General features: G+C 42.0%; 1 protein-coding gene across 11 annotated transcripts; it reads right to left on the bottom strand.

Moving 5' to 3' along the window:
* Positions 1 to 2,418: 2,418 nt before the first annotated feature.
* Positions 2,419 to 20,533, bottom strand: znf740a (zinc finger protein 740a). Of its 11 annotated transcripts, none has more exons than XM_084446294.1 (21): positions 20,398 to 20,533; positions 18,691 to 18,859; positions 18,195 to 18,377; positions 17,763 to 17,912; positions 16,961 to 17,087; positions 16,602 to 16,685; positions 15,782 to 15,865; positions 14,947 to 15,030; positions 14,453 to 14,536; positions 13,951 to 14,034; positions 13,520 to 13,603; positions 12,656 to 12,739; positions 11,839 to 11,922; positions 11,333 to 11,416; positions 8,914 to 8,997; positions 8,389 to 8,472; positions 7,755 to 7,838; positions 7,198 to 7,314; positions 6,685 to 6,768; positions 6,103 to 6,221; positions 2,419 to 5,751 (listed from the first exon to the last, which is right to left on the bottom strand). In XM_084446294.1, exons 2-21 carry the CDS (start codon positions 18,733 to 18,735, stop codon positions 5,578 to 5,580), a joined length of 2,007 nt encoding a protein of 668 aa, XP_084302420.1. In that variant the 5' UTR covers positions 18,736 to 18,859; positions 20,398 to 20,533; the 3' UTR covers positions 2,419 to 5,577. The 11 variants fall into 11 exon arrangements, with proteins under 11 accessions (XP_084302420.1, XP_084302423.1, XP_084302425.1 ...); XM_084446297.1 differs by having other exon boundaries at positions 7,231 to 7,314; XM_084446299.1 differs by lacking the exon at positions 8,389 to 8,472.
* Positions 20,534 to 22,023: the final 1,490 nt, after the last annotated feature.

Genomic DNA, 22,023 nt, shown 5'->3' with positions numbered 1-22,023 from the left:
GGCCGGCGGCCGTTATCACCGGCAGCTGATCTGTGATTCTCCAGAACCTACAGATGGCCAGCACGGCGAGGTGAACTGAGGTGCTGTGCGAGCCAACCGGAGCATCGAGTGGGGACTGAAACCTGATTCCCCAGACTTCGACGGTGCACCAACACAAGACCTGCCCAAGGAGAGCACCTGAGACTTTGAGAACTATACTTATGGACAATTCTGAGCTTGATGCTTCAATAAAGAATTAACCTCTTCTTTCCATTCCAGAACATTCAGGTTATGGGTGAGGATGACGTGTAGGTTAATTGATAGTCTTATCATTATTCTACTGACAACCCATTGTCCTCAGTTCAGGTACAGGCTATTCATTGAAGACCAGACAGACTATCTGGAGACAGACTAGACTTAGGAATAGGGATGGGTATCGTTAGGATTTTAGCGATACCAATACTGCTTATCGATACCAATACTTGTCGATACTCTTATCGATACTACTCTACCACTTTGAGACTCATACAGTGCCTGGGTCGATGTTTCTGTCTCAGTTGGCCTTCATTTACATAGTGGTATAATATAGTGATCATGTGTGATACTTGTCCAGCCATTGCTGGTTATGGCTACTTTTGACACATTGGCAAGCTCACCTATGAGGTTTCTCTTTTCAACTGCATGCCAAGCAGTTATGAGGGTGTCTGATAATGTGCCTCTGGAAGGGGGGTGGTAACTAAGGGCTGTGGTCATCCCCTTACAGTAACAACTGCTATAATTATATCTGCTGCGCAGCACTGGGCTGGGTGGAGGAAGAGGAGGAAGGAGATAAATGACAAATATATGAGGGTCTAGGTGAACACACATATACACACACTGGTGCAGGCATATGTTTTCCTGTTACATGCCACAGTTAGGAGATGGAACAAGGTTTGAGGTTGTGACATGGCCACAGCTCTTTTCTGTCCTGGCCACACATTGAACTACCCACTGACATCAGGACTGCTCATACAGTATTTTGCCATAGGCTCAAAACTCACCTCTTCGAGAAGTAGCCTACAACCAGGATTGTCCCTCTTAAGCACCTATTGTCTTTTTAGTTATTTACTTTTGCACTTTACTCTAAGCACTAGATTATACTATTAGTAACTTGTTTAGAAATGAGATGCACTTGTGAGTTCTGGTGAATAGTAGTACACTAACTTCCTATGTTTTATGTAAGTCACTTTGGATAAAAGTGTCAGCTAAATGACTAATGTAATTCAAACACCCAAAGACATGCCATGCTATTGCTAACTAGCCAAATAATGAATCTTAGCTGTGTTTCTGAAAGTTGAAGATTGAGGGTGGATGTCATATTATTGGTTGAAATTGATTCAGTCCAACTACTGTACGTAATTTTATTTTACATGAGAACATGATTGGATTTTGATAGAATACTGTGGCAACCCGGGGCCCTCACAGCTCAAAATGGCCGTCTGTGCCACAAAGTGGCCGCTAGCTGTGGGACTGCAGTTCCTAGAACCCCACAGGCTGTGGGCTAGAGAGCTGAATGACTGTACTTGGGCTGATTGTCCACACCTGCCAAAGATCAGCAATCAGCATTTTTATTCTGCATCCCCCTGGGCCTAAACTCTTGTTGAGCTACCTGCCATGTGAGAAGCCATAGATGGTTTCACACTGACAAGCAATCAATCAAGTGTTCCATGTAAATGTCACAGGTGTATGTACAGTAAGTTTTAAACTTAAGATGGTTGCTGTAGCGCCACCATCAGGAATTATAAATTATGAAAATGCATCAAGCTGTAATTGAGAATCTAATGGGTTTTTATATCCCTGACACAGCTAGACCCTAGAGGAACATATTGACAAGATTCGGCTGATGGCTACAGAGTTTCAAGATACTCCATCTCATAGTTGGGAGCTGTTTGGGTGGTTGTCAAAGGCAAGAGAGCATTGCTCTCTTTCATGGTCCAGCTGGCAGATCCTATTCTCCTATTGGTGTTGGGGATTGCGGTTCTTGTCAGTATTGAGCGTTGTTTGATCACTCGCGCACTGACAAGCGCCCCACCTCAGCTCCAGGTGGTTGAGGGGAGCTAGGGGAGGTGGTCCGACTCCAGAGAGGGAAGCTACTGCACCCCTCTAAAATGGGTTTTTTCTTTTTTCTTTCTTTATGCATTCATGATATGCCATTAAATGATTGCCTGTTGTTTCTTTTCAGCGGGCATAGCTAGCTACAATTGGTTAAGCCAATAAGGGGTGAGCCCTGTGGGGCGGAGGTAGTGAATGGGATTTACTATGCACACTTTTGAAAGAAATTAGAAATCGAGTTCTGTGTACGATCATGTGATCTTACCACAAAGAACTTGATGTTGGTTGTTGAGGTTAACAAGCACACAACACAGCAAGTCTTTTAGAAAGTATTTTATTTCAGCATAATGGTAAGAAGCCTCTCCCCTCTCTCCGTACAATTAAAACTAATTGGATCACAAGGGTACATATTAGTTTGCCCATTTTTACAATAATCAATGTAACATTTTTTTTTAGGAAAAGTTATTCTTATGCACTCATTTTGCCTACACAAAATAATATTCAATATAAGGTCCTATCTTAACTGAGGACCATAACTCTGCATGCAAGACTAATAAACAAAAAGACTAATTTGTGATAACTACTGTAGATGCTCTTGTTTACCTAATATCTCTACCAATATAATCCACTACAAATACCAGGGAGTTTGTATAAAAAACAGTTTTCTTGAAGTACTACTGCCTCTAATCTTTATATCACTTAACATCCTGGGCTCTCAACAGTACTGATCCAAATGGTTCTGTCAATCTTCTTTGTCAAGTTGAGGAGTAAGAGGCTGTCTACAGACTAAACTAGTACTTTTTGAAAAAGGAAAAATATCCCATAATTCATGTTTTTTTGTCTTTTGTTTCTATCACTCCAGTGTTTACATTTCATCAGAAAAAAAGGTCCTTATTATAAACAGAATCATAATATGGAGCAGAAAGACAAGTCCCTTGTCGGACACTTCAGTAAAGAAAGCCTCGTACTATCAACTGATCAGAGACTCAAGGATTCTATTGCATTTTCACCATGAGATTTATAACAGTATGACGAGAACAGTCAGGGATCTAACAGGTGGAAGCAGCCCTGCTTTCCCCCGCGGCCACTCTGGTGGGTGGCCATGGCAAGTGGCATCCTTTCCATATCCTAACATACACCACTGCCTCAATTTGCGAACTACAAGCCACAATGGCGCGTCACATAAGAGACAGAGCAGCCGTCAACTCGGGGCAGAGCAGCAGGAAGATATCTTGGCAAAAAGATAGGAGGGTGCCAGAGCATACAGATCATTTCTCTCAAACTTGGTCCATAGAATCCTCTGTGTTTCACTGGATCGCATTACTTTACAACTAGTGAGTCAAATCCTACCTTGAGATCCATGTGCAAGTAAATGTATGCCCATCTCTTAATGGATATCAGTACATGATTTACATGTTACATGCACAGGTCTCAAGTTAGGTTTAGGCCCTTCTCTCTCTCACACACACACACACACACACACACACACACACACACACACACACACACACACACACACACACACACACACACACACACACACACACACACACACACACACACACACACACACACACACACACACACACACACACACACACACACACACACACACACACACACACACACACACACACACACACACACACACACTCTCTCTCTCTCTCTCTCTCTCTCTCTCTCTCTCTCTCTCTCTCTCTCTCTCTCTCTCTCTCTCTCTCTCTCTCTCTCTCTCTCACACACGCACACAGGATATACCATGGGCACTAGAAAATAAGTATCATGAGTAACATTTTGATATTGTAATCGAATGTACAGTTAGAGTGAAGTCCAGCTAATAGAAAGTCCTTCAGGACCAAGAGTAAGAAAACCTCCATAGGGCAACCAAATTGCCACTGTTCTACTAGCCCATAGACAAGCTGTGTAACACCACTGATACACATACTGAACCTGACCAAAGTAGATAGATGCCAGAGTGAGTAGACACTGAACAGAGCATTTTAACACTTGTTGCCATTTCACTAAAAAAGGGGAAAACACAGACAGCATAATCAAAGTTCAATACAGGTTACAGAAAATCATTCATTACAATATCATTTAGCACTACAATGATTATTGGTGAATCCGCTCTTATTCAAGGCTAAGCCCAAGAACATAGACATCCATTATATACACACTAACCACATAATATCTCAAAAGAAGGCATCCGTTAGTGTGTAGCGGAGTCAAGCAAGTGCTGGTCAAAGCACTGCAAGAGGGAAAGTAAAATAAGCACTATTAGCATCTCACTGGAATTGTCAAAACTCCTGGTGCTGCTGGATGATTATGATGGGTTACAAGATCATCAGTAATAACCAGAGACAGATATTCTTTTTTTGCCCACCAGTATGCTGTAACACCATTGGAGTTAGCAGTTTTCTATTGGGGTGACAGCTTTGGGGAAAACACACCCCAACGGTAAAAGGCAGTGGCTCGTCCCAAATCTATCTTATAACAGTAATACAATTATAATTATTAAACCATTAGCTCAAAAATAATAATTAAACAATTAGCTTAGAAAATAAAAGTCAAAAACATAAAACAAGCACGCTCTAAGGCCACAAGATTTTGTATACCTCCTGCCATCCTCTGACCGTGAGGATCTGTACATACACAAAGTTATGGGACTTGCTGAAGCTGCCATCTTGTGCCATCTCAAACATAGATCCATATATGAACTGTGACAGAGAGTCACTGCTTTCGTAGACCACTGTACATACACACACCTTTATGAGTGTAATGGTTCCTGTGTGGAGGGGACATGCTAAGGCCGTCATCCTGTGCCATTTCCTGAGTCACCAGCACCTCTCTACTAACAGAACGTGGCACAGGACGCCATGAGACAACATCCTGTAACCTGACCTTTCACATTTGACCTATTAGGACTTCCCACTGCCTCTTCTCAACTTAGGGATCGTTATTTGTCACATGTACAAGATATGGGTACCATGTACAATGAAACCGAAGTCTGTCCTGAAATTACCCACTACTCAAAGCCCTTCTTGTTTTACAGTTCTGAACATGTACCATTGTCTGACAACTTCACACATTTTCGGTAACAACTATAATTTCTACACTTTCCAGATGTTCTCTGCTGTATATTGTTATATAATCATGTATATATGCCACTTCATTGCTATGGTGTTAAACTGCACCCCCCTCCCTTCTCCCCACCCTCAAAGTACCACCAAAGGCCCAAACAATAAATCTGCACAACAATAAAAACTTCTTTGCAAAAATCAAATAGATTAAGTACAAAACAGACCAGGAAACTATCTTTAAAAAAAAGAAGAAGAAAGAAAACAAAACAACAAAATGTCCCTCCGTCACAAGTAACCTCAGGACTGGAGCTGCAGAATCAGTCTGTGCCAAAGGGTGGCGCCACTGAGCGCAGGGCTGAGTGGCAGAGACCATGGGGCCTATCCTGTCTCTCCGGGGGGGTGGTGGGGGTCATGTGTGTGGGGAATGTCAGACAGCCAGGCGACCGGGAGGGGGGTGCAGGGGGCTCCAGGTAGGGGGAGCGGGCGGGGGCTCCTGGGGGTACGGGCGGGGCTCGCAGCACGGTTGGTTCTCCACCTTGGCCACGCCCCGGCCCTGGCACAGCCGTCGATGCCGCAGCAGCCGGTCGGTCCGTGAGAAGTTCTGGAGCAGTGCGAGAACAGGGGGTTAACGTGACTCTCATAAGATCATATCTGCAGTAAGATGACAGCATGAGGGCAGGTATGTGAAGAAAGGATTTTCTCATGTGCATGTGTCCAGACCACAGAACACGCACCAGAACACGCACCAGAACACGCAAGCCACCGTGCAGTGCTAGGAGCTGTCTAGTACGTGCGGGTACTGCTGATATGGGTAGAGACTCGTGTGGGCGGACATCTGCCTGGGTGGGTGGTCAAACACGCCCATGTCTCCCTACCCTACAAGGTTGTTGTGCGTATGTGCACACTATTGAAGATGGAGGCCTATGTGGCTCTCTGTGTACATGCCCCTTACCTGCTGGCATCTCTCGCACTGGTACGGCTTCTCTCCGCTGTGAACGCGCTTGTGTCTTTCCAGATGGTAACGCTGGATAAACCTCATATCACACATGTCACAAGCAAACGGCTTCTCCCCTGAAAGAGCACACCAACACAAAGCCATTACATCACATTCAGCGCCGGAGCCACAACAAACAGTGCATCTTTTACTCTCGCTAACTAGGGTTAGAATCTACAGGTTATTTTCTACATCTAAAAATGAAGCGATGGAAAACTATCTATGGGACAAAAAAAAGAGATAAGAACTACTATGAGCCAGTTCATGAACAGGAACTATGCATGATGACAAACTACACTTTAACATTTTGAGATGCCTTCTCATCAACTCATTATGTGTAGATCAGAGTGGAATCTGAGATTTTCATTTCGATCTACCAAACATGATGCCCCTGAAAAGTGTAATTTGATAGTTTGAGGCTGGTTCAACATCCCATCAAATGACTTGACAATCCAAACTCGAGTTTGTTGTGGTCTTGTAATATTTGTTTTAGTAGAAGAGCCTTTCTGAGTGATAGGGGTACGGTAAATGGACCCATACCCGTGTGAGTGTGGCTGTGTCTCTCCAGGTGGTTACGCTGAATAAACCTCATGTCACACATGGAACAAGCATACGGCTTCACCCCTACACACACAGAGCAATATATTAGCCTTCCCTCCAAAAAGCACAACACATACAAATACTTAACAATCTAAATCTGGCACTACAGTTGGCTACTCTTGAGACAGACTTGTAGCCTTTGTAACAAAGTGTGCCTCCCCATTGATTCATAAAAGATGAGTGGCTGAACAAGAGCTATCAATACATGCAATTCTGAATGTATCACTGGCATTACAACATACAGGCTAACGTCTAAAAACTATGACAGCACATGGACTGTAGACAACTAGCGTTCACCTTCCCACTCAACAACACAACAGCTGGCAAGCTACACCTAAATATTTACATAGCTGACCATTTGACTACTTCAAAAAGTGAAACAATAAATTAGCCTGGCTTCAATGGCTAGCATACACAGAGACGGTGCAATAAAAGACAAGCAGCAGTACTGACTATGTGGGAGGGGGACGATGAGCTGAGCCATACCCGTGTGAGTGAGGCTGTGTCTGGACAGGTGGTAGCGCTGAACAAACCTCATGTCACACATAGTGCAACCGTACGGCTTCACTCCTGAATGACCAGAGCATCGACTTATTAATGTTGCCTAGTTTCTAAATCAATTTAAGTCTGCAAGGTATATGTATGCAAAATTGATGGGTTATTAACCACTGATATCAATTACATTTGATACCATACAGGGGATTCACAATGATTGGAATGATCTTTGCCCGAATCATGAAAACTTTAAAAATGTTCTATGCTTTGGTCCACAACACCACATCACATGAGCTGATGATGTCACCTGGCTACAATCCTACAAGCCCTTGACCAAGTGTTATATATCTGAGATTGCAAATAATATAATACCGATAGGCTAGGGTGTAGCCCTATGTTTTACAACATGATGACTGGCTTTTAAATCCCCAAATCTTTAAATCCTGTCCAACTCAGAGTAATGGGGTTCAGTGTTCCCTGATGTTAGAGCCAGGGGCCGGTGAGCGGGTGCATACCCATATGAGTGAGGCTGTGTCTCGCCAGGTGGTAGCGCTGAAAAAACCTCTTGTCACACATGGTGCAAGCGTACGGCTTCACCCCTACACACACAGATAAGTAGCAATACATCATTACTGCGCCTCACTCCCCACCTCTTCAAACATCAGACATAATTATGCTAAAATTATTGGTTATTAACCACTGAGGCCAATTCATACAATACACAGAATTCACATTTAAGAATCTGAATTATCCTGAATGTTTTCCCTCCAAGTAAGATTTCTATAATGGTTTCCAAATGCTTTAGCCAGAATGACGACACATTACATAAGCTGATGTTATCTTGTGTTAATACTCACTCATCTTTCATGCTGGACAGAGATCGGAGTCTAACATTGATATCGCAAGAATCACTTAAATGTGAAGGATTACGCTGATAAATGTGAAGGATTACGCTGATAAATCGATGGATATACTTTGCACAAATAAAATAAGCAGAGACTAAATGTCTCCAAACGAACTTGGCAAATGCACAACTGATATCTGTGACCGATTCTGCCTTAAATAAATGTGCACTTGTGACAACCTAGCCTATGTCCATCTTTCCTCCCGGACTAGCGAGTGAGAGGGGTACGTTGAGCAGACCCATACCCGTGTGAGTGAGGCTGTGTCTCGCCAGGTGGTAGCGCTGAAAAAACCTCATGTCACACATGGTGCAAGCGTACGGCTTCACCCCTAAACGACCAGAGCAGCGACTTATTAATCTTGGATAGCTTCACAATCCATACAAGTCTGCGATCTAAGGTATGGCTATGCAAAATTGATGGGTTGTTAACCACTGATGTCAATAACATTAAACACACAACTTTATACAGGGGATTCACAATGATTCAAATTAACTGCCCGAAGCATGAAAGGTTTTATAATCTTTTGTATGCTTTAGTCCTCAGCACCACCACATCACAATCTGCTAATGACTCCTGGCTGCAACCCTACAAGCCCTTGACAAAGTATATATCAGCTCTTATAATGCAAACACAGTAGAAATATGATATATAAATATCCTACATTTTAAAACATGACTGGCTTTTAAATCTTTAAATCCTGTCCAACCCAGAGTACTGGGGTTCAGTGTTCCCTGATCTTAGAGCCAGGGGCCGGTGAGCGGGTGCATACCCATATGAGTGAGGCTGTGTCTCGCCAGGTGGTAGCGCTGAAAAAACCTCTTGTCACACATGGTGCAAGCGTACGGCTTCACCCCTACACACACAGATAAGTAGCAATACATCATTACTGCGCCTCACTCCCCACCTCTTCAAACATCAGACATAATGATGCTAAAATTATTGGTTATTAACCACTGAGGCCAATTCATACAATACACAGAATTCACATTTAAGAATCTGAGTTGGCTTAATTGCTTTTCTTATAAGAATTTCAAAATGCATTTTCCCATGCTTAAATGAGTAGTAAAGGGAGAATCATGTTTAGCCGGTTTTAAAGTCGCACTGAAACGGACGTTTGAGATCATCTAACTTCCTTAGTTTGACGTATTTCCGAAGCAATCAAGCTATGAGGGTGGGACATAATGTTTAGAGGAATTTGATTGGAACATTGACAAGTGGACGGGTTTTAAGAACTTTAGACAGATTCGATAGAAGGATAGCGTTGATTGACGGGTGGATGTCGTGAGATTGGCCTAAAATCTAAGGTACCCGTTGTCGTCATTGCACGTGACCTACCGTTTTCCAGGAGGTAAGAAATGATATACTTTGATATAAGATTACAACAAAAGTAGAATTTTGTACATTTTTTGGCATACATCGTTGAATAGGTGACCACTGTGACCAATTATGTGAACCAAAATGGGACAGAATGCTTTTGTCATTTTAATGCGACTTTAAGGTTACTTATGATCATATACAATGGTTCAGATCAAAAAGTTGACTAAACTAGCACTTTTGAGAAAGTCTGATAATTGCTCTACCACCGTTTTGGTCATACAATGGATGTGGATGGGCACCGTGAAAAATCATTCAAAAAACATGTTAAACTCTCAATTTCAAAGACAAGAAACTCACTGAGGTGTTAGTTGGCGTTCTGACATATATCGCCATAAAGTAAGATTCTAGTTCATCTGGAAAGGCTTTTTTAACTATTTAGTCGCAGCACATACATGTGTAAACTTCTGCTTTGAACTGATTCCGATCTTGCGCAATGCCTTGATCTTGGGCAGGCTCGAAACGATAAGCGCTACCGTCAAAGTCTAATTCCTCGCAATCAAATTCATACTCTTCAAGATCAGCCATTTTGCTAAGCGTTTTCTGAACTGTAGCCTAGGGCTTCCTTGTCTGTGAGCGAAAGAGTAGCGTGAGCAGTGAGCAAACTAGCTAGCCTAGCTAACATAAACAATAACAATTCGCCTTATTCACCTCTGCTGCCATATTGGTCAGTCTGACGTAATTGGGGGTGCGGATGCGGAAGTGCCCGTTGACTTCAATGTTAAAAGTTCACTGTAAAATCACCACTTCAAGAACCAAAATAGTCAAAATAACAGGCTGAATACACTATCGGGGTTACAAACTCATCATTACCCGACTCTGTTTTTCACTGCCGTTTTTTTCGCGTTTGTCAATACATGGGAGTGAATGCAGCTGATGGCTAACTATGGCTCATTCACCGCCATGTATTTCCAAACACGAAAACAACGGCAGTGAAAAACAGTCTGGTAATGATGAGTTTGTAACCCCGATAGTGTATTCAGCCTATTATTTGGACTATTTTGGTTCTTGAAGTGGTGTTTTTACAGTGAACTTTTTACACTGAAGTCAACGGGCACTTCCGCATTCGCACCCCAGACTGACCAATATGGCTGCCAGGTGGATAAGGCGAATAGCTACCGTAAGTAGTTCCGCTTCCTGAATCCCCTATGCGGATTGATCTACACATCTACAACAGTCGCATCAATACAAGTCAATGGATTTCATAAAATGATAAATAAAACCCTACAGGATTCATACTTTGCAGCGAATTTGATGTCAGAACACCAACGGACACCAATTACCCCCTCGGTGAGCTTCTTGTCTTTGAAATTGAGAGTTTAACATGTTTTTTGAATGATTTTTCACGGTGCCCACCCACATCCATTGTATGACCAAAACGGTGGTAGAGCAATTATCAGACTCTCAAAAGTGCTAGTTTTGTCAACTTTTTGATCTGAACCATTGTATATGATCATAAGTAACCTTAAAACAGGGCTAAACATGCATTTTCCCTTTACTACTCCTTTAAGCCACAATGGTGATGTTTTCTTATGGTAATGCTGTCTTTTCTACTGTACTCATCTCTCAAGCTAGACAGTCACTAGCACCTTTCATTAAGCAACAATGGTTTGAGAGCTTAGACTGGCAGAGTGATGGCCAAAACGTATACAGCTAAAATTAACAAATTACAAATCTGTCATCGGATACTTGATACAGCTGAGATTCACAACTGATAGAAGGCCCTACCTTAAATGCATGTGCCTGTGATAAACTATCCAGCCTACGTTTCCTCCCTGACTAGAGTGAGAGGGGTACGTTGAGCAGACCCATACCCGTGTGAGTGAGGCTGTGTCTCGCCAGGTGGTAGCGCTGAACAAACCTCATGTTACACATGGTGCAAGCGTACGGCTTCACTCCTAAACGACCAGAGCATCAATATATCATTTTTATGTTTCATGTTCTTCCAATATTCCCATTTAACACATTATCTATGCTAAATTGATAGGTGGTTAATAACCAATGTCAATCCATGCAATTACGTACAGGGGAGACAGTGAATACGATTACTTTCTCCAATTTAACTAAAGCTTTGTTGGTTCTTTAACGCTTTAATAATCCACAGCCACAACACATCACATGAGCTGATGATGTCATCTGGTGGTAATAATACTAGCCCATCTCCTTTATAACAGCAAAGGTGGATAAACATACAAACAATATACCTGGCCCATATAATGATCTATACATAACGACTGACTGTTAAATCCTGTCCAACCCAGAGTACTGGGGTTCAGTGTTCCCTGATCTTAGAGCCAGGGGCCGGTGAGCGGGTGCATACCCATATGAGTGAGGCTGTGTCTCGCCAGGTGGTAGCGCTGAAAAAACCTCTTGTCACACATGGTGCAAGCGTACGGCTTCACCCCTACACACACAGAGCACCAACTTTAGCATAATTAAGTCCTTCAACTGCCAAAAACGATCGATATCAACTTTACCATTTGAAAAAGGTTTAGTAAAGTTGGCTTGTTCACCAGCCACCTACAGGAATTCAACTAGATATAGCGTACCCAATCAGCGCAAGTAGCATAAGGCAAATCTGAAAGTTCAGAGGCAAATACTAACTACGTATGTCAAAAATCACTGGCTAATAATTGGGCCAATGTTTCAGCAAGTTGCTCCAAACTAACAAGATGGAATAAATGTGTCCGGGTTTTTAATTTTGGAGATGGAGTGCTGGTGGACTCTGGGGTTCACCTCATGCGCTTCATATGAACATTGACAATTTTAGGCAGTTGGAATACATCTAAGCACAACACACACAAGGACAAAACTGATTTGGCCATGAAATTGCATCTTAAACGTCTGTAGCTATCTGATTAACCTAGAACAATCCTTAATTCCTGTAAATTGCATATCCTTGAAAGCCTATGCCTGCATAAACAAATAATGAAACATCTTCACTCAAACATGACTATAGTTGAAGCAGTCCATAAGCACCCGATTGCTCAATACAAATTACTCAAACAATACAAACTCGAGTTTGATGTAGCCACTAGATTTATCCATCTCTGGGTGGGTGGAGGGGCTAATTTGACTCCATGCACTGAGTTTCATGCATGATCCGACTGAGAGAAGTTCAAAGAGAGGACACATACCCGTATGAGTGAGACTGTGTCTCTCCAGTTGGTAACGCTGAATAAACCTCATGTCACACATGGAGCAAGCATACGGTTTCACACCTAAACACACACAGAGCACATAAAAACATTAGCTATCTTTCTGTCTCTGTTTACTATGCATGCACTTGTTGATTGCTCTAGCCTACACATTTAGATTATTTGCTGAATTTAACTCTTAGCTCCATCACCGGAAGTAAACCAATGATAAATCAAACATTTTCAAGTAGACAAAGTGTGTCCCTGTCATGAGGAATGGTGATCGATGGGAGAGATTATCAACTGATGACAACCACAGGTTTAATGTCAACGTGTGTCCAAATCCTATGCCATCAGTTTAATGAATTGAAACATTCATCGTGCATCATTCACATGTAATTGGGGTTCAGGCATGTTGCTGGATGTAGCATGCACTGCCAATGACATTAGACATGGAATCATCTTGACACTGGACCACCTTGGAAGTCTAACTACATCTGGCAAACTAAAACAATACGCCAACATTTGCATTCATATCACATCAAATATCAGAAAAAAATACATCAGTTATTTTCCTATTGAAGTGAACAGTAGTTTCCAACAAAGCCTCAGATTCCATTCATTTTGTGATTGAAAAGGGGAAGGCTTATTACCAACAACAATTAAATAACTCTTACAATAGCTGATCTACAGTTATGAGACCCTCGGTAAAGACTCTAAGAGAATACATTCGATAATGCACCAGATTAAATTGTTGGAGGTTTAACATGTTCTTCTGCAACTCAATAAATATGTCCCTAGCTCTGACAAAACTGTAATAGAGAGAGGTTTGCAATGAGATGGGAAGAGTTCGCAGACCCATACCCGTATGAGTGAGGCTGTGTCTCGCCAGGTGGTAGCGCTGGAAAAACCTCATGTCACACATGGAGCAAGCGTACGGCTTCACCCCTAAATGCATACAGTGCCAAACTTTAGAATCCCATGAACTGTATACACACAACATATTTGTATAGGCTACATGCATTAATCAGTTTTGCTGGGTTTGTATTGTGTCTATTATAGAACACTCAATGGACCAAGTCTCCCTACATATAGCAAATAAACAAGGTGTCAGAACAGTAATACATGAGTCATCACGAATCCAAATTATCACCATTTCAAACTCTGATGGAGCATATGTTCCTATGTGAAAATATTCTCCTGCTTGGAGGGACTGTTGACCCTTTCACTGTGCACCTGGGTGAAGGGCTAGATCATCTGGTGTCTAATGCAGGTAAGAGGGGTAAGACGCATACCCGTGTGAGTGAGGCTGTGTCTCGCCAGGTGGTATCTCTGGAAAAATCTCATGTCACACATGGAGCAAGCATATGGCTTCACCCCTACACACACAGAGTACCAACTTTAGTAAAGGTCTGCATACAACAGGACTTGAGCTGACTGGATCATTGTCACTATTCCATTGCACACTCATCTGATAAGACCAGACAACAATCATCTGTCACAATGTAACCCACAACAGGGCTTGATAGAAATCTGTCGTTCCAGTTTTCCACTGCACACGTCTTAAGACACTACCAAATAAGAATAGGACATTTCCATGGATATTTCTAGGATACAAATCCAGTGCATCCATGAACAAAAAGCCCAAAACATTTTAAATGATTTTAAAAGGACAAACTCGAGTTTGTTGTGATGTCAGTCCACTGAATGAGGAACTACCCATTAGAATAGAAGCCCTTTGGTAGCCTGTCTAATGGGGCGCGGTTATAGCAACCAAGGGTACTACAGGGTGCATACCCGTGTGAGTGAGGCTGTGTCTCGCCAGGTGGTAGCGCTGGAAAAACCTCATGTCACACATGGAGCAAGCGTATGGCTTCACCCCTACACACAGAGTATCAAAACATTAGCTAGCCACCACCAACATCTTGGTTTAGCTCATCATGAAATGTACATTTTGCGCAACCACCAAGTTACGCCACCCCAAAAAGTTCTATCCTCAGTACCAGCAGGGGAGTCTATTGAGACTTTACACTTTAGTCTGACGACAATGTCTAATGATAACATCCACAAATTATGCATTTTGAAGCATTTTACAGATTAATTTAGTAAAATCTAGTGGTTTCAGCTACATGTAAATACAGCTAGCTGAATGATGTTTGGAAGCCTTATGACGAACGTTGCGCTCAATTCCAAAATGGTAGCAAATCAATGCCTTCATTAAAACTTAAAATTGGATGTGAACTCCCGTTTTGTGGAGGTTTGTGTGAGGGATATGGTAAGCAGACCCATACCCGTATGAGTGAGGCTGTGTCTCGCCAGGTGGTAGCGCTGGAAGAACCTCATGTCACACATGGAACAAGCGTACGGCTTCACTCCTACACACACAAGAGTATCAACACATTAGCTAGATGGTTCCTGTTACATTAACTGGAAAGTATAGCCTAATCAACAAATCACCAGATGACGAGATGATGTAACTAGACTGTAGCTTGCATTTCATGGGCTCTTTTGTTGCACATGCTTGTACTTCCACAAGCTATGGAAGCCTGTTTGTTGCTACAAATTATTTTCTTAGAGATTCCCAAAAAGATAATAGAAATAAAAAGGCTACAGCCTTTCATACAAACACTGCAACATAGGACATTATCAAGCCAGTGTGATATAAACATAGGAAAAAACAGGTGCTCAATAGCAACATTTTAAATCTGTCAGTGAAAAATGTTTTACTGATGCCAAAGATAAGCATCTGGCTAATCTCTCAATTATTCATGCACACATCATCAAGCCATTATGAATGAGGCTAGATTGTAGTTGCATACAGCATTCATCAAATATGTTAAGTACTAGGCTTGGACATCAAGAGACTATTCCCACTTCAAACAACAAGCACTTAAGCTTCATTATAGCACATGAAGCCTGAATCTGAGAGGTTCGACCATAAATGTCTTAAAGTTTCTAAATGAATGGCAAGCGAAAGGTTTTCAGCCTGACCACGGGCCTACTGAGGCGCCAAACGGAAGACATCAATTTACACTCAACATATACTTTGAATGGCTAAATAGTGACAATGATAGTAGCATGGGAGGCTTGTTTTATGTGAGATGGGTACGGAAGGAGAACGCATACCCGTATGAGTGAGGCTGTGTCTCTCCAGGTGGTAACGCTGGAAAAACCTCATGTCACACATGGAACAAGCGTACGGCTTCACTCCTATACACACAGAGCACAAGAATATTAGCTAATCAGTCTGCACAAAGGAAAAACTGCTATCATTAAGTTGTGCTGTTTAATATTGTTTTGGTAAAGTTACTATTTACATTTACATTGTATGGGGAGTGTTCATACATGTTGCCACAGGGAGGCAATCTGCCTGAAGGATAAATCTGATCAAATCTAGATGGGATGATGAGCAATTAGATTCTTTCATTATGAGATGCTTATGGTAACCTCTACAAACAAATTTGGCCAAGCTGTTTACTTACCAATAATAAGCTATATAGACAACCATTGAGAGACAATGATTGTATTGTCAAGAGCTATGAATTGTGCAATTGTGATGCATATGCTTCTTGATAAGTGTCACCTTCAAATTATAGCATAGTCCCTTGATGTCCATGCACTAGCCTACATACAAACAGAAAAGATATCGCCTAAGATGTAAGAGAACAAGACTTTGAACACAAAAGCAAAATTGTAGGGTTATGAACCTGCATCTCACTGTGACTTCTCTGTGAACATCTAGGCTTTACTGTGACAATAACATGTAGAGCAAGAAATAGGCCTACCCTTTGTCCTTTCACTGGTGTTGGGGGACCCATATTAACTATGATGACTCCTCACCTTGTTGAGGTAAATGGAATTTTGGGCTTTGTTGGAAATTACTGTCCAATGACCAATAGAACCCTGGGAACCTTTAGTGAGATGGGTACGGTAAAGGGACGCATACCCGTGTGAATGAGGCTGTGTCTCTCCAGGTGGTAACGCTGAATAAACCTCATGTCACATATGGCACAAGCATACGGCTTCTCCCCTAAACCGAAGAGCACCAGTTTTAGTGAATGGTCCCCACAGTGAACACCAAGAAACTGTGAGGCAGCAGCGCCAAGACACCAAGCAAGCTCTTCAGGAGGACATTCCAAAATCTTAAAATTGATGCACACTCCTTAAGAGACAGCCTAAGCTTAATCCATACTGGTGTTTTTGATGGCCTCTGGGGACACATTTGTTTACTAAATCAGGCATTTTTGTTTCCTAACTGTTAAATGTCAACTTAAGGCAGCAGGTCGTTGTGATTGAAACACATACCTGTATGAATGAGGATGTGCCTCTTCAGGTGGTATCCGCTCCGGAAAGCTCCGTAACAGTGATCGCAGATGAAATTTTTCTGCACTTTGGATACTGGACAGTTACCATTCTCATCAACAACTACCACCTAGAAACCAGAGGAAAGTAGACTTAAAATATAGCTACTATGGTTCATACTATAAGTAATAAACCACAAATTAACTCAAACACATTGAAAAACAGACATGGTTACTTCTGATGCAGAAAAAGTGTAGACCTAACACTTTGATTGGTATCATAACTGCCAACTGTGAGTATCTTAACAGTTAAAAGAAATAACAGCAACACAGTCCTAGTCAAAAGAACAAAGGGCATCCACATTTATTTTCATTATTTTAGTGTTGGGCCTTTCAAAGCATTAAATGCATTAACTCTACATAAGGGTTAACGCCCTCCCACCCCCCATGTTACAGCCCACCCTCTTGCGCGCACAATTGCAGTTATTGTGCTCCTCTCTCTCTCTCTCTCTCTCTCTCTCCCCCCTCCCCTCCCCCTCTTTCCTCTCCAGAGATCCCCACCCCCTCCACATCTCCCTCAGCTCCTCCCCCCACCCCCACACAAACTAAATGTGCACACTCGACTCCAATGCACCAACTCGGCCACAGGGAGAAAAAAAAAAAGAAAAAAAAAGTCAGCCTTCTTCACAAAACTATACACAGAGCCATCTGCCCACGAAGTTGAGCACACATACACACCGTTTACTTGTGCTGTGAGTGAACCACACAGGAAAAGTTATTTTATGTGAATATTCATGGACACTGACCTTGCCTCCCCTCCCCTCCTGCTGCTCTCTCACTTTACAGGGCGTCCCTGACTTCCTGTTCTTCTTCTTCAGCTGCATGTCCTCGTTGGCCCTCATCTCCTTCTCGTCCAGCAAGCGGGGCGCATGGAAGTCTCCCTCTTTACGAATAAGCTGATGATCACAGGCGGGATAGAAAGCTTTTGAGTCTGCTGAATGGGGCTGTGTTTTCTGATAGCCTAATCCTATGAAAAGGCTATTTAAAATGTATTTATTTCAAATGTATCTATTTAAAATTTAGAAGAGCTAGAGACTACTCAGTTTCCCAAACCTAACCTAAAAAAAATGCTGATATGATGATAATTATCTCTACAATCATCACCCATGAATATTGACATACTAGCTGTGATAACATAGGTACAATAGAGAATAAGCATTGCCAGAGTATCTCCTAACCAAGGGTGGACAGCTCATCCCGGACGGTAGGATCATGTGACTCTGGGGCCCACGGTCATGAATATCCCTCTGGGGCGGCCCATGGCCAAGGGGGGCCATCATTTTCTTGGGGGGACCGGCCATGGAGCTCGCCTGCATCAGGGCCATACTCGACAGCACAGCCTCACAGCCAAGGAGCCCCGCCTGGAAATTATTTCGATGGAAGGTGAGTTAGGGAGAAGCGATGGAACAAGTAAATTAAACATTTAATAAAAATGATAACGCCTTATATAGATATCAATCTGGGTGTGTAGAGCCATTATCTGAAGGAAAAAACAAGGGTACCAAAGATGTAAATATTACATAAAACAAAACTATAAGCCAATGATAAAACCTAGATAAACAGTTTCAAACAACATTTCACTGGATTAAATGACAACATCCTGAGTGACATGATTGCATTAATGTGGAGTTGTTGATGTTTTTGGAGCTCTAATTTCTCAATAGGAAAACAAACCCATTTCATATGGTCGCGGACTGAACTGCTGGGCAGGTGTGACATTGCAGTGGGAACGGTGTATGTGAGGGCAGGGACAGGATTGGGGAGAAGGTCATCCAGAGATCCGTCAATCAGGATGGTCGCTCTGACGGGAGGCCACACCCACCTCACTCATCTAGCACAAAAACTGAGCAAGGGGAGCATGTAGAAATAAAACATGGGGAAGGGGAAAACATTCTGTGAGAATAAAATGTTTCCACTCTAAATCCTTTAGTCACTACTTGTATTAATGTATGTGTATCAGATCCAAAATTCAATTTACAGGTGTCCATTTTATTGAGACTGTCCTTACCTGCTCACATAATTAAGCTTTTAGAAACTATACGCCTCCACAAATCAACATCAAAACATCCCAAGTCAACCACAACATTGATTGAATTACAACAACTAACAATACACAACACGAGATGATATTGTAGAACCACAAAGCCATTATAATTAATTTGATTGATGTTCAGGCTTAATGATAACGGAGACTAAAATAAATCATCTTGGCACGGCTAACGCACACTGTGTAGGGCTATCTACATATTAATAACTAAACGTGGCTGTAGCTGAGCTTGATCCAGTGGCTAGAAGTAGAAACTATTATATCATCAACACTACCTAATCTGGTCAAATTAGGCTGGCCAAACTACCGCCGGCGTGCACATGTAGCCAGCTAGATGTGTGTTTAACAGTGTTGTGGCAGGCAGACACTGACCAGGCCCGCAAACTAACCACAGCGATCGTACACACAGCATGAACGTTACCCTGCTGAGCTAACATTAGCAGTAGCTAACGTTACCTGCCTGGGCCCCAGTATTGTGGAAACAAAGCTAGCTAATAGCTAACATGGGCTATCAAATCAGCAGGACCGATCTAGGCTAGTTTAAATGTGACTGCTCTCACTACTACACACGATACAAGCACGGTTTACCCAAATAGGTTTTAAAATAAGATGTTCGTCGTCAGTTCCGAACTCTCAGACTCAGCTGGGCTAGCTAACGTAACATTAACGTTACACAGCTAGCTAGCTAGCTCCGGGGCTACCTAGCGTTAATGTTACTGCTAGCCAACAATATCAGGTAGCTAGATATATTTAATTAGATATCATTAAGGTAACTCTTTTTTAAACTAGCTAATGTAAGCTTTACTCATCTTAACCTTCTAAGGTCTCATTTATAAAAATCCCCATCTGAGGTTACCTAGCTAGCTATCTACTAGCTCCAGCTAAGCTAGCAAGCAAGCAGTAGCACTGTGAGATGGAGTGGCACTGGCAGTAACTAGCTGGTTAACGTAAGCTAGCTAAGGTTACTGCTCATTATTTTTCCTTCAGAAAATAAACCCAGCAGATGAGAATATGTTGGTAATACAAATCGTACTAAAAGTAATGTTGTGGAGCTAAGCTAGTACATTTGCATTTACTGCCGCTTTTCCCCTAGCCTGGCGGGTAGTCTCCTAGAATCGCGTATAACTCGACACGACGAACTGAACAGGCTATTCTCCCCTTGTCTAGCTAGCTGCTAGCTCTGGTTGTGCTCCTTCAGACAAGTCGTGTCAAGCAGCCCCTTTGCTGTAATTCCAGGGCCGAAATTTATCAATATACAAATATCGTCTAGTGTGATGCAAAATGAACAAATTATCGACCGTTTTATGTCAAAAGATTTATGGATGTTAAGTTACCTATAATGTTCACTCGTCAGTCGTTCTTTCGAAGCCCGTCGCCAGAGTTCCAATTTCTCTCAGTTTACAAACACAGGAAACGCCACCGACCGGACGTGCTCCTCGAAGAAAATACAGTCATGCGATTGGAGAAAAGGCGTACGTCAACCATGTTGGTGAAGAGCTAACTAGCTACTCCATTTTGGTTGTGGTAGTGTCATGCTGCGTTCGGGCAACATCGGAAACTAGGATATAACAAGTTGCCGACAATGTCCAACTTGTTGGGAATTCTTAGTAGAAAGCTGTTTGTAGAAACAAACAAACAAACATAGTGAGTGGAGGATAACTTATTACCGTTATTATTAGTATAATTATTCATATTATTATTAATATTAATATTATTTTACAAAAAATATGTATTTTTTTATTTATTTTATTTATATTTGTATTATTATTAGGGGCCGGGCAGCCTCAGCTGCCAGTCCCTCTCGTATTTCCCAATATTCTGAATCTGAACGCCCAGACCATCATTTAAAACTTTTAAATATCTTTAAAATCATGCCACAGCACACTGAGTATGCATTCACATTTTTATTTTCCATCACCCTTGGCGTGAACTCACAACGTTACACCAAGGGCAAGTCTAACAAGTTTCCACAAAATGCACCAAGAGGGGTAAAAAAATATATTAAAAAAAAAACTAAATCTAAGACTAATCAATAAAACCAAGGTCACCAAGGGCAGACACCAAGTCTGACTTCCCATGCATGATATTTTGCACATAAGTACAATCCTATGCCAGAAGTCCTCAACTGGCATTGGGGGCTAATAGTCCTGATGGTGGCGCTATAGCAAACGTCTTAAGTTTAAAACCTTAACAAATAGGCCTACATGCTATCACTTTGTAACCACCACCAACATGTAGGCCCAAGTGAGCAGAAACTTCCATATGCTTTAAGATGGCAGGAATTATGAAGTCCATTACTCTGTTTTTCCTCCCACGTTTTGGTCAATTGACACCCCAATTGCTAAACTACATCTTCAGTCTGTCCTCCACAAACAATCTTCACAGATTTTTGAAATATCAAAAATTGAGCCCACAGCACATCAAAATGTTTTAATGTAAACAGTACTGTATGCAGCTACTGCAAAAACTCACTCAACAAATCTCCAATGTTCATTGAAAAAAACAATACAAAATGTTCATGACATGGTAGATGTAGTGTGATTTTTTCAGAATTAAATCTCAAAATGAGTTTTTGATAGTATGTTGAAGTCTGACCTCATTTTGTCCCTTCAAACTACTGCTGTTCATACAGGAAAAAATGCACTACCCACAATATAGTGCAACAGCAATGTCTCCACCAATCAGAGATATTGTTGTTGGCAACCCCGCCCCAATAACGGATCCTAGAACTACAACTGGCTAAACTGACTGATTGAGGACACCTGTGCCACTGATTGTTTGATTGGTTTCCACCTGTCTTGTTAGTCTGTGTATATATAGCCTACATGTAGCTCCCCTTGTGTTATTTGTCTATTTGTTTGTTTTGCTGTAGCTGTGCATTGTCCTTGGTGTTTCCTGTGCCATCTTGTCAGTTTGTAAGCGTTGTCTTTTGTTCTCCACTTGTTTTTGTGTGTGCCTTA

Source organism: Borostomias antarcticus (assembly GCF_949987555.1).
Source record: "Borostomias antarcticus genome assembly, chromosome: 11".
NCBI classification, from domain to species: Eukaryota; Metazoa; Chordata; class Actinopteri; order Stomiiformes; family Stomiidae; genus Borostomias; species Borostomias antarcticus.
The sequence above is the reverse complement of the archived record's forward strand: the minus strand, read 5'-3'. Positions and strand labels throughout refer to the sequence as shown.

What these genes read in the sequence shown, in the direction of transcription:
- znf740a (XM_084446294.1), bottom strand. Translation starts at nt 18,735, where the DNA reads ATGTCACACCTGCCCAGCAGTTCAGTCCGCGACCATATGAAATGG. An exon ending in ACACAGCCTCATTCACACGG is followed by an intron (nt 15,866 to 16,601) that starts GTATGCGTCCCT and finishes CTGTGTGTATAG; the next exon opens with GAGTGAAGCCGTACGCTTGT. An exon ending in ACACAGCCTCACTCACACGG is followed by an intron (nt 8,998 to 11,332) that starts GTATGGGTCTGC and finishes CTGTGTGTGTAG; the next exon opens with GGGTGAAGCCGTACGCTTGC.